This window comes from Camelus ferus, chromosome 5 (genome assembly GCF_009834535.1).
Source record: "Camelus ferus isolate YT-003-E chromosome 5, BCGSAC_Cfer_1.0, whole genome shotgun sequence".
Lineage (NCBI taxonomy): Eukaryota > Metazoa > Chordata > Mammalia > Artiodactyla > Camelidae > Camelus > Camelus ferus.
Window position 1 is genome coordinate 77,275,528 of NC_045700.1, and position 13,221 is coordinate 77,288,748.

The 13,221-nt window shown below is 36.0% G+C and overlaps 1 protein-coding gene across 1 annotated transcript in view; it reads left to right on the plus strand.

Annotated features, from left to right (window-relative positions):
- The window catches only part of TMEFF2 (transmembrane protein with EGF like and two follistatin like domains 2), a 223,558-nt gene that overhangs the window by 116,964 nt on the left and 93,373 nt on the right, over nucleotides 1–13,221 (plus strand). Inside the window, exon 5 of the mRNA XM_006186808.3 lies at nucleotides 2,073–2,169. Coding sequence (XP_006186870.1) covers nucleotides 2,073–2,169 — 97 coding nt within the window. The remainder of the gene's footprint in view (nucleotides 1–2,072; nucleotides 2,170–13,221) is intronic.

A 13,221-nucleotide genomic window follows, 5' to 3' on the forward strand; every position in this document is an offset into this window, starting at 1 on the left:
CACATAAAGTCATTCTATTCCCAGAATGTTTACTGATAGAGATATTGCTACTGCTCCTTTTGGACATACTTCTCCGTATGGGAGAATTTCCAAACATCTCGCGTCTACATATAACTGCCCTTTGATAGAAATGTAATGTGACTTCCAGTAGAAATATTATTAGTTTTGCTGAGTTAGCCCAATTCACCCCCTGGATTACTTCCAGGAGATCCCTGACCAAGGATCTCTACGCAAAAGAAGATGGGCTGCTCATAAGTGGCTCTAACTGTTCATTAAGGACCTCCCGTTGTGTTAGTGTGTTTCCTGAGTGATGGGAAGCTTTTGTCTAGAGGCTGCTAATCTTGCTAACACTAAAAGGCTCTCTCCCATTAGCAGCTTCTGTGTTGCATTAATAATAAGAAAGTAATAAAGAGATGGACCTCAGCTGTGCAGTCTCCCCTGAGGTGAGGCCCCAGCTTCCTTCTTACCCCCACAGTCCCCTCTAATGGTCTTGCCTCTATTAAAGTAATAGAGTGGATAATAATTACTGTCTATTTTATCAGAATCTAAAATTCCTTCTTCTTCCTGGGGAGAAACACCTTTTTTTTTTTTTTCACTTCCAATTTTAAAACTATACCATCAATACTTTTGCAACTGAAATTGATCTGTTTTAATTCTTTTTTTTTTTTTTTTCAAGTATAACATAAACCATCAAGTACAGGAGTAAAAAATGTTGCTTTAGAAAGGGAGAAATCTAACTTTCCTGGAAAAAGTATAAAACAGAGAACTCAGAGATGTCTTCTTGTTCTTTTTCTTTTTGCCAAATCAAATCACCAATCTGCACAGCAGTAAATGGGAAAATCGAGGAATACAGATATTTCTTTTTGTAAATATTACAAACTCTCTTACTAATAAAGAACAAATGATGAAAATATATGAAAACAAAATAAGAAAGGTTGAATTTATTCGATTCAGGGTGCATGTTAACAAATTATGTCTTTTGTTAAAATGTTATCTTACTGCTAGGAACCAATGTCATACTTAAGTGCTCATTTTTTTTTCTATTGAAAATGCATAGCTTTTTGCAGAAGTGTGCTTTTTAAGAATTCTTTTAATGTAAACATATGTTTTAAGTATATAATCTGTCCATGGAATAAGATTACCTGTGCAGTAGTTAGCTGTTGCAATTTCTTATCTATAAGCAAAACTATTTTTGCTTTCAACTACGTATTTTTTAATTGGGTAAAAAGTAATCTATTATCTCAAAATTATAGCTCAGATTTTTATTTCTTGAACTCAAACACTAGTATTTTTTTTCTTGATTTACACTATCATTTCCTGATTTTGAAAGATTAATTTTATAATTAGGTTATACATAGCATATTTTTACACCTATAATTTATGGGTATAAAAAAACAAATATCAATAATCATCATCAATGATATTATATACTTTTTAAATGAGATATGTGTTCATAACCCTCATAGAAGAAATCACTATGATGGGCTCTGTGCAACATTTGTGTACAGTGCAAAAAAAAAATTACAAACCAATTAAAAGATATTTTCTATAAACTTATAATTAATATATTTTTCCTTATAAGTACTTAACATTTTGTGAGGAGGAAACATATATCTGATAAGGCAAAGCTGCCCACCTAATTCTTTTAAGTTATGTATAAAAGCCTCTGAATGAAAAAAACTATATGAGAAACCACTCATTTATAGACACTAGATTTTTATAGACACTAGATTTTTCATCCAGGCAAGTAATAATCTAAATCTTTTCATTAAAAAACTCTTTCGTATGGTCTGTTAGCCAAATACCTTTAATAAATCCAGTAAACTCTCCTTTTTTTTTTAATTTTGCTTATAAAAATAATTGTTCACTACATACCAATGCCCTAACATATTATTGTTAGTTTTCTTCAAATTTAGGGAAGAAAGGAGTTGAATATGACAATGTAATAAGCCTTAATAGCAAACAAGTCCACTGGAAAACTAGTAGCTTTAATATAAAATAATAGTGTTAGCATTATTGGTATTATACACATTTACCTGAATTCTTTTTGTTTGCTTTCTTCTGTCCTACAGTCCATGAAGGCTCGGGAGAAACCAGTCAAAAGGAGACATCCACCTGTGATATTTGTCAGTTTGGTGCAGAATGTGATGAAGATGCCGAGGATGTCTGGTAATGTGCCATTTTATTCTTTTAAACAAAATAATGACAATAATTAATTTATTTTTATTCTATCAGTTGTTTCCTAAAAAAAGACACTTTCAGCATTTTTTTTAATCCAGTTCTCAAGAAGGAAAACATGAGGGCTACAATAACAGCAAGGAATTTCTGCATCTGAACTAAGTGTTGGGCCAGACAAGCAGCTGCCCAGGGCATTACTTGACAAGGTACAACAAGATATCGCTGAGCACCCCCCAGATACTGTCAGTGTTAAGAGATGGAGAGAAAAGTCATATTTACCAGAACATCTCTCAAAAAGCATGGTCAAGGAACCATGCTTTGAATGAATAGTTGTTCAGTTGTTAATCTGCTTCTAAGATGGTGGCTCTGGGTAACTGCCTAGATTTCACTGAAGGATATGCTTGTGCGTGCTTATAGCTGAATTGGGAAGAAGGAAGAGCAAGGAATGATCTCTGACCCTCTAGGATCAACTTCTCCCTTCACTCAAGCAATACTAGCTTCTGCTATAAAGATATGCTGAACAGATAATGAATAATATTCATTATTCTGAATGGGTCCCAAAATGTTAGCTTTTTAGGGCAACCACATTGGTTACACCCTGACTCATACCCCAGGTGAGCAACACAAGGGTCTTTGTATGGTGTGATAATTGAAAGAGGCAGTCTCTCTTTCTCATTGTCCCTCTCTCTCTCTCTCTCTAACTTTTATACACATACCTGTCAGGAAAACAGCCAGGTACCCTTTGATTTTTTTCAATATGCAGACTATGTCTAGAACAGTAACAATCATTTTGATCAAAGTAGGTAAGGGAGTAAATCTTCAATGTTCTCACCACCAAAAAAAAAAAAAAGATAATTATGTGAGGTGATGGAGGTCTTAGCTAACTCTATGGTGGTTATCATGTTGCAATATATAAGTGTATCAACATGTTGTTCACTTTAAACTTTTACAATATTACATGTCAATTCTATCTCAGTAAAATTGGGCATAAAAAACACAATCATTTTGATCAAACTTTTGTGGGTGGAGGGGCAATTCATCTAAGGAACAGGAAGAAAAAAACTAAAGCAAGGTAATTTTGGCAAGACTGAAACAATCTGCACTTAAAATATTTTAAAATATTTTTGAACGCAGATTAAGTTGAGGATTTCAACTGGGAAAACTGGGGCTCTTAGGGTAAACTAACTGAATCCTTACCGGTAAACACTGCTATTGACTAGCCAGGAGAAACAGCCACCCGTTATTAAAAGCAGGCAGCAGTTGAGTTTCCATACCTGTCAAACGTTTCTAGCCAATGAGCAGCTGGGAGCCAAGTCAGGGAGTCTGTGCACTGGTTTGACCATCTTGAGGTAAACAGACGTGTATTTTCTTAAGAGCATCCTGGGCATCCTGCTGGCTGATGAATTTCTGGCTCCCAAACCCGGCTGACCAGCAGGATTACTTTGGGAATTTTTTAAACATACCAGTTCTTTAGTTCCATCCCAAAATTAATGAGTCAGAACTTCAGAGAAGTAGGGCTTAAAATTTTATTTCTCTAAAAGTTCCCAGATGATTGTATAAATACTGGTCTCAAATAAATGACTGACTTCTGCCCCCTGAATGCTTTAGGGCTCTGTCTAGTCGTAGTCATTGTAAATTAAGACACATTGACGGGAAATGTATCCTTAAAATACCTTGTTCTGAATGTTTGCTGGCGACCACGTCTGTAGTTCACCGTGATTTTTAATGCTGCTAATGATCTTGCTGTCAGCTATTCTACTTAAAAAAAAATTCACAGGCTCCCTAATTTTTTCTTAAGAATTTTCCATTCCCCATTCTCATCTCTTCACCTTTAAGTGACATAGGTTCATTTTACACGTTAAAGATTTAAAGATTTAAGAAATGAGATAATAATAGCAGCTAAAAATTACTAATTTCTTACTATAGGCTTGGTCCATTCTTTTTTTTGGTGAATTATCCTCAAAATAACCCTAATTGTAGATTCTATTATGATCATTTTACAAAGAGGAAACTGAGTTTTAAAGTGTTTAAGTGGCAGGGCTGAGATGAAGAGATGAGGTGACAGTAACTAGAGAATGTTAGCATAACAATTCAACCAGAGATGCAATTAAAATATTTCTTTCCTGTCATGTCTGGAATAATGAGGTGGCCAGATTGCAAGCAGCTTAGATCCAGTGCCTGGAGACCTGCGGGGTTAGAGCTGGTGACGAGAGAGGTGCCTGCAGCAGGCAGTGGGCTAATCCAGGATGGCAGTGTCACTCCTGGTATTCTAGCAGAAGTTCAGATCCATGGTACAAAGTGGGCAGTTCAAGGAGATGAAGGTAAGTGGCATCAGAAAGACTCGACAGCCAAGACAACTGGAGTTAGGAAAAGAAGTTCAGTTACAAAGGGAACAAGAAGAGGACAAGGCAGAACCTCAGTTATCAAGAGAACTGAGTATCAATCAGGGATGGAAGCAGGAAAGATTGGATAGACTCCACTTACTGGAACTGATGTAGAAAACCAGGCTTTGGTTACCAGGGGCTGGGACAAGTCCCTGGCTCTCGGAAATGAATTACAAGGTCAGAATGAAGCCAGCAGCAAGGCTGACTGGATGCTGAATCAGTTAGCTTTTGGCTAGGACATCTTGTACGCCCCCAACCTAGAGACAAGATTAGTTCCAAAATGCAGACTAAGGCTGAACCTCCAGATGGGGCTAAGCGGCCATGGCTGTGAAGATTAGAGGGAGGGCTGCAGGGGGCAGGGAGCCAAGAAGATCATTCCACTTCCCAGGCAAGAATGAAGAGTTGTTAGCCTTTAAATAAAATGTACTTAAAATGTCCAATGTAAGCAAGGAGGAATGGTGCAGAAATGATAAGCGTATTGATTTTCATTTACATAAATACCTTTGTATGTTAACATATTGTATTTAGTTATGAGCATGAAGGGCAGATCGGAAACAGCTGAAGGACACAAGAATAGAGCAATAAATGAAATTAAATAGGCATGGAATGAAAGAGGCTATAAAGTAAGACAGGAGGCAATAGGGGAGTGATCTGAGCCTAGTACTAGTCAACTGCATCAGGGGAGCTTGATGTGCTATTGATTTTGGATGAAACCACGGCCAGGTCCTCTCACAGACATAAAGCACTGCACATGCTGGGTGGAAACAAAGAGTACAAGTCAGTGTTCAGTTTTATTTTTTCCTTTGACACTAACTAAACGACAATTTTATGCATGCAATTTCCTCAACCCTGCATTATGAAGTAATAACAAGATGTGAATAAACACTGCTGAGGAATAATGTTATTATTGTAACTGCAATATTGAAACGAATGTGAAAAATTAATTCCCGAGTTTTTCCTTATCCCTAGCCTGAGAAATTAATATTTTACATTTTACCACAAGGACTAAATCCAGTTACTCAAATTTGTTCAGGTATTTTCTAAATGAAGATAAAACTTTATTAGAATTAAAAAGCCAGTACACAATCAGCTGACCTTGTTTTCAGAGTTAATGAGTTTTGAGTTAAGAAGAAGGAAGCAGGGAAGAAAATAAATAAATAAAAGGGGGAAGGGGAGTGGAGGGAAAGGAAAAAAAAATAATAATTAGAGGATGACATTGATTAAACCATCATCTGAATGACATAATTTTTTAATGCCTTTAGTTTGAGAAAAACAGATGGCTTATAAGTTCATACGCACCCCTCCCTTACGTTCTATGACTTCCTTTCAAGGTTTTTCTCTTGCCTTTTTCTTCTTCTTATGGAGAACATCAAGCCTGCAGAAATCAGAAAATGGTCAGATTTTCTCAATAGGAAAGAAAAACCATTGCTACAAAAGGTTCTTCAGTTCTAAATATTTACCTATGTGTAGGAAAGGATTAAGCTTTCGAGAGAGTGAAAAGTCCACATGGTAAGTGGTCCTCACCACAGACACGTCCACTCTGCTCTCGAGGCATCCCTTTATTTAGGATGGGCTTCAGAGATAAGGGGGGTACCTGTGCAAAGGGATGTGTGTGCCTGTTTACGGGGGCGGAGTAAGAGAAGAAGAAGAGAAGGGCTTAAAAGATTGTTTCTCTTTATATCTAGACTGAAAAAAAGTCAAAACTAATACATTTATACATCAAAGAGACTCTCAAATACATCCTGCCAAGTATAATTTATAGAGAAAAAGAAGGGTTTATAAGTCAAACATAATAAAATTGACTCATCGCAAAGTCCTAAAGCCTCATCTGATAGCACTGGGAATACTAACTTAGGATTTCAACAAATATTTCTGTTACTTGCTTGGTTTTTGAAACAGCTTTATATTCCCTTAATTATCTTACCTGATAAATTATTTCAGCAAGTCCAAAGTAGGTCAGTAGTAACTCTTTGCACTGGGAACAAAGTCCTAAGAAGTAATTAGCCTAGAACTTTCTCTTGGTCCTGTCAGTCAGAAGTAGTTCAGAGCCCTGGGGTTGATACTTGATTTAATACAAGAAAAAAGCAAGTCGATAGTAGTTTGAATCATCAGAATGGCTGGGTATGAAATTGGCTACATGCCTAACATTTCCAGGGTGCCAAGATAGATCAAGGAAGGGAGGACAAGTGTAGGAGCAGGTGCAGCTGGGTGACAAATGACATAAAGGGACAACTTAAATTTTTGTGTGTATTTGCTTCATAACGTGCACTTTATAGCTCCTGTGACCATTTTAACTTTGCTCTCGTGTTATTCTCAGCATGCCACTCAGGTTCCATTAGCAAACTCATACTGGCCTAACTGCTGTTAACTCCTCGGTACTCATTCATTTTGTCTTTGAAAGCATTAATAATGTTTTCCAGTTTTAGTGGATAACATCCCTGTGTTTGACTGCAATGCTAAGAAAGGAGAAAAGCAAAGTAGTTTCAGTAAAAAGAGTCAGAAGAGAAAATGAATGAGCGTCTATTTTTTTCCTTTATTTCATTGATGTTCCGAGGCTGAAACAGGGTATGGGATTTGGCATTCCTTTTGTGAGCGTCTCTTACAAAGACAGTTTAGTTTGAAGTCTTTAACATCTTGCTCCTTTGATCTGAGAAGGCTCCTTGTCACTAGGAAGACTGTGTGTTGCTGGCACCATTCCCACCTTTAATGCATCTTGGACTGTGACGCATCATGAATATTTGAAGTGGGGCAATGGCCGAGGATGATCCTTGGCACTGGATTTCACCGTATGCGTAAGCGAATTAGGCATTAGGTCCTGCTGACTTCAGTACTTTGGGTTATGAGTTTAATAGGGAAAATTCAGACAACTCTGAGTCTTAAAATTTAGAAATGATTTCTTTTTAGAGCTACTACTGGTCAGCAATTGAACAAAAAGATTGTGTTGCAATTGGAAAGTTTCCAATTGTTTTTGACTCAGTAAAAAGAAGATCAGTTAGGGATGGATGTGGGATAGCTAGACAGGAAGATGCTGATTAGTCACAAAATTTTAGTGAACTACAGAGTCCATTCGGTGTCCCCCCAGGGTGTTTTCTTTATATTGATTTCCTTTGCTCTCCTGCCTTAGAACTGTAAATGTGGTTACCGTAATTAGGACTAGCTACTAATGTGAGTTTACTCATGGAGAGAATGAAAAAATAATGCACACACACACACATACACACACACACACACACACACAGAAAATAGGTCTAATCTAGAAAATCCCAGGGTTTTGTTGAATGTAAGGCTTTATGAGAAAACCTTTTTAGTTCCAAGACTTCTGTGGTTAGGATGCTGCCTCCTTCAAATTGCCTCTTCTCCACCAAGAAACAATGTTGTCGCCTCTGAAAACAGCCAGAACACTTCCTGTGTGTATAGATGGGTGTGGTCTGAAGGAAGAGTAAAGACACCCCTCTTTCGTTTAATACTTTCATTTGCTCAGAAAACTTTTCCAGAAAGAGAGCAAAATATACAGCTCCTGATCTGGGGAAACACACCTCTTTCCACTCCCATAAATTCAAGAGAAAAATGCTGACATTTTCAGCAAATCTATGTCCAAATTTGAATTTGATTTTGTTATTTCCTTCTTTTATGTATTTATCCACCAGTCAATCAAGAAAGAAAATTTCACACTTTTTAAAAACTTTCACACAATTTAGAAGCACAATTATAGTTAAACAGGACTAGTATTTGTGACATGGTCTGTACAATGGTGTGTGCCAACAAATGCACAAATGCCATGTCTGTGACCCAAACTTCCCTCTGCCAGTAGCTGCCAGTAAACAGTCAAGTCTGCAAAATGAATCGAACACTTTAAGTGTTACTTAGAACGATGAATAAATAATGATGTTACTTCAAATGCACAACAAGCCATTCCCAAAAAAAGACAAATAAAAAATATACAATGAACCCACCCTCCAAAACAGCAGAGTTGGGCTTTGTGAAAAGTAAAAAGTAAAAAATAAAGTTGAAATTTGAAAATAATTCATGGTTTTAAAACAAAGACATATCTGAGGTCTTCTATGGACTGGGCTACTTCAAAGGAATTGGATTTTCACATAAGTTCTGAAGAGTTTTCTGAGTTTTTCTCAGTAATGATGCCCCAACTGTGCTAGCTACCACACAGTGATCGATGAACCTTAATTAGGGTATGATGGGTACAAGTGTAGATCTGCTGTACAGCACCAAGAAATACAGGCACAAAGTATTCTAAACTTCAATATGTTGTATATGTTTTTGTAATTTTTATTTAGCTCAGGCAGCATAAATCATGTAGCTTCCATTTTATATAAAAATAATGAAATGCACATGAAGACAGAAGAAAAGGAAACAAAACTCCGAAGTACAGATCGTATTTCTACCACTTGATGGTTTCCATCACTTGTTTCCCCTTTGCTTGCTTTTGTAGACTGTACCCTGCAGTGGGGTACGACTGCCTGACTTCCAGTGCTCACTCACCAGACTCCCACTCTCAATTTCCTCTTGAGTTTCCCAAGTCTCGGTTTCCAGTATATTCCTAGTAGATCCTGTAAAGGCAGAGAACACACTCTCCACGTTCCAACATCCCGATGTAACATCCCAGTCTCAGAGATAAAAATATGAATCTCATTGTGGTCATCAAAAGATGACGGAACTTTCAAAAGCACATGTTTGCTATATGGTAATGTTTACATGCAAAGAACCATTTAATCCTCCCGCTAATCGTATGATGTTAGATCCACTAATAGTTCTTATTTTACAAGAAAAGAAACTGAGGCACAAAGAGGTTAAGTAAATCACCCTCAAAGCTAAACAGTAAGTGAAAGAGGATCTGAACCCCTACCAGGCTGACTCCAGACACTATATTCTTAACCACCACTCATTTTCTTCTCATATATTTAATGACATAAATTATGAGTATGTGTGTGTGTTATGTGTCTACCACACATATACATATATGTTGGATATATTCAGTGTAGAATTTCACACATTTTGTTATTGTTGAAATCGAATACAAAAACAAAGCCTTTGAGGTCCACTTTGTGATAAAGTCCACCACTAACAGGTTCACATTGTCTAAGATGTCCTTTGAAATATTTCTTTCCCATTAGATATATACCCCCTATCTTTTTTACAGACTGTGTGATTTTTATTTGTTTGTTTTTGTAGATCTATTGAATTATTACCTGTAGAGAATATCCGTATTAGGACCATGGGTGTTCCCAATTATATGAGAAGGTTATTAGCTGTGAGTTTGCAGAGAAGAGATACACCTTCACCAAAACCTAGTTATTGAGCTGTTTCAACTTCAAATTTGTTTGTTTTGAGTAAGGCAGTAGCAACCCTGATGATAAACCAGAGTGAACATTATTTATAACTAGTGATAGGTTTCAGAATTTTATCCAGAAAAGAGCATATAACATAGCTTTTAGGGCCCTGTGGAACCCAGAAGAGCAAGGGCACTGCTTGGTAAGCCATTTGTTAAGAAAGGTGGGACTTCATCCCTTAGCATCTTTGGGAATAGCTAAGGGCTACATGCTCCTTTCTGAGGGGCAAAGGAAGGCTTATTACAAATGCATATTCTTGCTGCAAGCATAGGGATTTTAAGATATAAAGAAGGAAGAATCACCAAATTCAATGGCAAATAAGCATGGCCCATATGCCAGTGGGTTTTAATCTGTACCTTAGTGGCAATGCTCTTCTATGTCTTTTTATTTAGCACTTAAAAATATGATGCCAAGCCTCTTACTTCCCAACTGAATGTATGTTTCGATAGCTACATTAAAATGGAATTTGCTATAACTTTTTCTGATTTTAGATGTTGTACATGTTTATTATAGAAATTTGACAAGCCTAGAAATATTAAAATGTCATCCCATCATTGCAAGAAAACCACTGTAAAATTTGCACGTGTGCTTTCCTCCTTTGTATGTGTGTATGTGTGCATGAGCACGTGTGTGTGTATATGTATTTTTGATGAGTTTAATCATATTTTATACATCAGCAAAACCTCTCTCTGGAAAACTTTACTTAACCTTGAGGCTGCGTTGGAGATTGTTACAAATGCTAAACAAATTTATGAATAATATATTTAGATTTGAACATAATTTCTATGGCCTAAATTCTAATTATTCTTTCAAAATTTTTGCATTTCTCAAGACAAATGGATTTCACAGCACCATCCTAACATTTGTGATCTAAAAAATTTACCAAAACAAATCCCCTCTAAGTCTCCCTTAGACATTTTTCTTAGTTAACTCCAAGAAGCTAGACGGTATGTGTACTGAAAACATTTCCTTTGTCTGCACCCAGAGCATTCATAATAAATAGTTTTCTGAGGTATAAGCATTATCTACTGAGAAACTGTCCTCCCAAAGGTGTTATAAATTGGGTAGAAACTGTTGCTGGTCTTCAGTGGTTTGCTTCCAAATATAATATATGGTATGTGTTGGTTCATCCAAACAACAAATCAGCAAGCTGTCCTCGGCAGCCCACAGCAGTCTATTCCAGACACATTCCCCTACAAACAGGATGTGTAATATCTAATAAGTGATAGAGCAAATTGTAAAATTATATGCAACACCCAATCGAAAAATCAATATTGCTGAAGAACTAAATGCTTATTATAGTATAAAGAAGAAAATAAATAAAGGAAACGAATATCTGATTTTTCTAGCTTCCCCCCAATGCAAAGCAAAATTAATCAGGAGTGGCTCCATTCATCCTTTCAACGCTCGGCTATGAATGAAACATGAGAAATCAGGACTATGCACTTGGGATGGATGATCTCCTAAAGATTGTTTACCACAGCCCTTTTGTATTCATTGCAGTCTTTTCAAAGTCTTTAATATAACAGTTTACTCTGTTCTCTGAGCTCATCCTAAAATGAGCTTTCTACAATCAAAATTGTATTACCCAGGGTAATAAAAGTAATGCTAGGTCCCAACGAGGCATAAGTGCCTACAATCAGCAGATATTAAAAGATGTATATCAGGGGGAAGTGTGCAACAACTGGGAAAAAAGGCAGAAGTAAAAAAATGAAATAAAATATTATCTTCACATTACCAAAAGTTAGTGATGTAGTTCTGTAATAAACGTTAGATAGCTACATAAATGTGATATTTTAAGACAGTCAAATATAATATCAAATTATCAGTTATGATGAGGAAAGAAAAATAATATATTTGATGGAAGTATGCGGTTTAATTCTTAAATATTTATTTGGTTACTATTTTTAGGGGGAGTAATTAGGTTATTTATTTATTTTTAATGGAGGTAACTGGGGATTGAACCCAGGACCTCATGCATGCTAAGCACATGTTCTACCACTGAACTACATCCTCCCCTGCTAATTTTAATTGAATATGTTTTTCTTTCTATAAAAGGTTTGTGATTTCAGAAAAAGGAAATACAACAGAGCTGTTTGCTTGACAGTGACATTGGATGGTCAAAATTTGATGAAAAAATAAATTTTAAAAAGCCCTGTATTGATCAATGTATCACCAACTGACATACATAAATTCATAAAGTTATTACATCCTTAGGGAATATGTTATGGTATGTTTTATAACTGAATTCACAAGTCACTTAACAATTATCTTTATGCAATTTTGTTGGAGAAAATACTTCCCTTTTGAGATGTGCATGGCATGAAGGGACAGCCAGAGGGAATGGAAAACCTTCTAACATACTAAAACCTTATACTTTTCAGACTGCTTTCTCCTTTCTTATGAGCCTCTGATATCTCTATGATGTAGGGAGGGCAGAAAAATGTTATCTTCACTTGACAGATAAATACATGAAGTCCCTAAAAGGTTAAGGATAATCTACATGTAATAAAGAGAAGGGCTCAAGATATTTATGCCACTATCTTATCAAATCTACCTGAGAGATTTTAAAAGGAGAGAGAGAAAAGAATTGGTGTGATACAGTGGAAAGTGACCACTGGGTTCAGAGAACTGAGATCTCACTTTGGATAAAATCACATCATTTCCCTTGGCCTCTGTCTTTTTTTTTCCCCCATAAATTAGATTACATAGATAGATAGATAGATAGATAGATAGATAGATAGATAGATAGATAAAGATAGATCTTCAGTCACATTGTAATATAATTCACATAAAATTCACTTATTTAAAGTATACAGTTCAATTGTTTTTAATATATTCATCAAGTTGTGCAACCATCAACACAATCAATTTTATATTTTCATTACATCAAGAAGAAACTTGCACACATTAGCAGCCCCTCCTCATCTCCTCAAGTTTCCCTCCTTGGGTAGGGCAATTTTGCCTTAGATTAGGCAAAAACGAATCTACTTTATGTCTCTATAGATTTTCCTATTTTAACATTTCATATAAATGGAACCATTTGATAGGTGGTCCTTTGTGACTGGCTTCTTTCACTTAGAATGTTTCCAAATTTCATCCATATTGTAGCATGTATCAGTATTTCATTCTTTTGCTTGATGAAAAATATTTCATTGTATGGATATATTGTATTTTGTTTATCCATTTATCTGTTGATAAACATCTAGGTTGTTTCCAATTTGCAGTTCTGATGAATAATGCTGTTACGAACATTTGTATACAAATTCATGTGTTTGTGTGTGTGTGTGTATGTGTGTATGTACACATTTTAG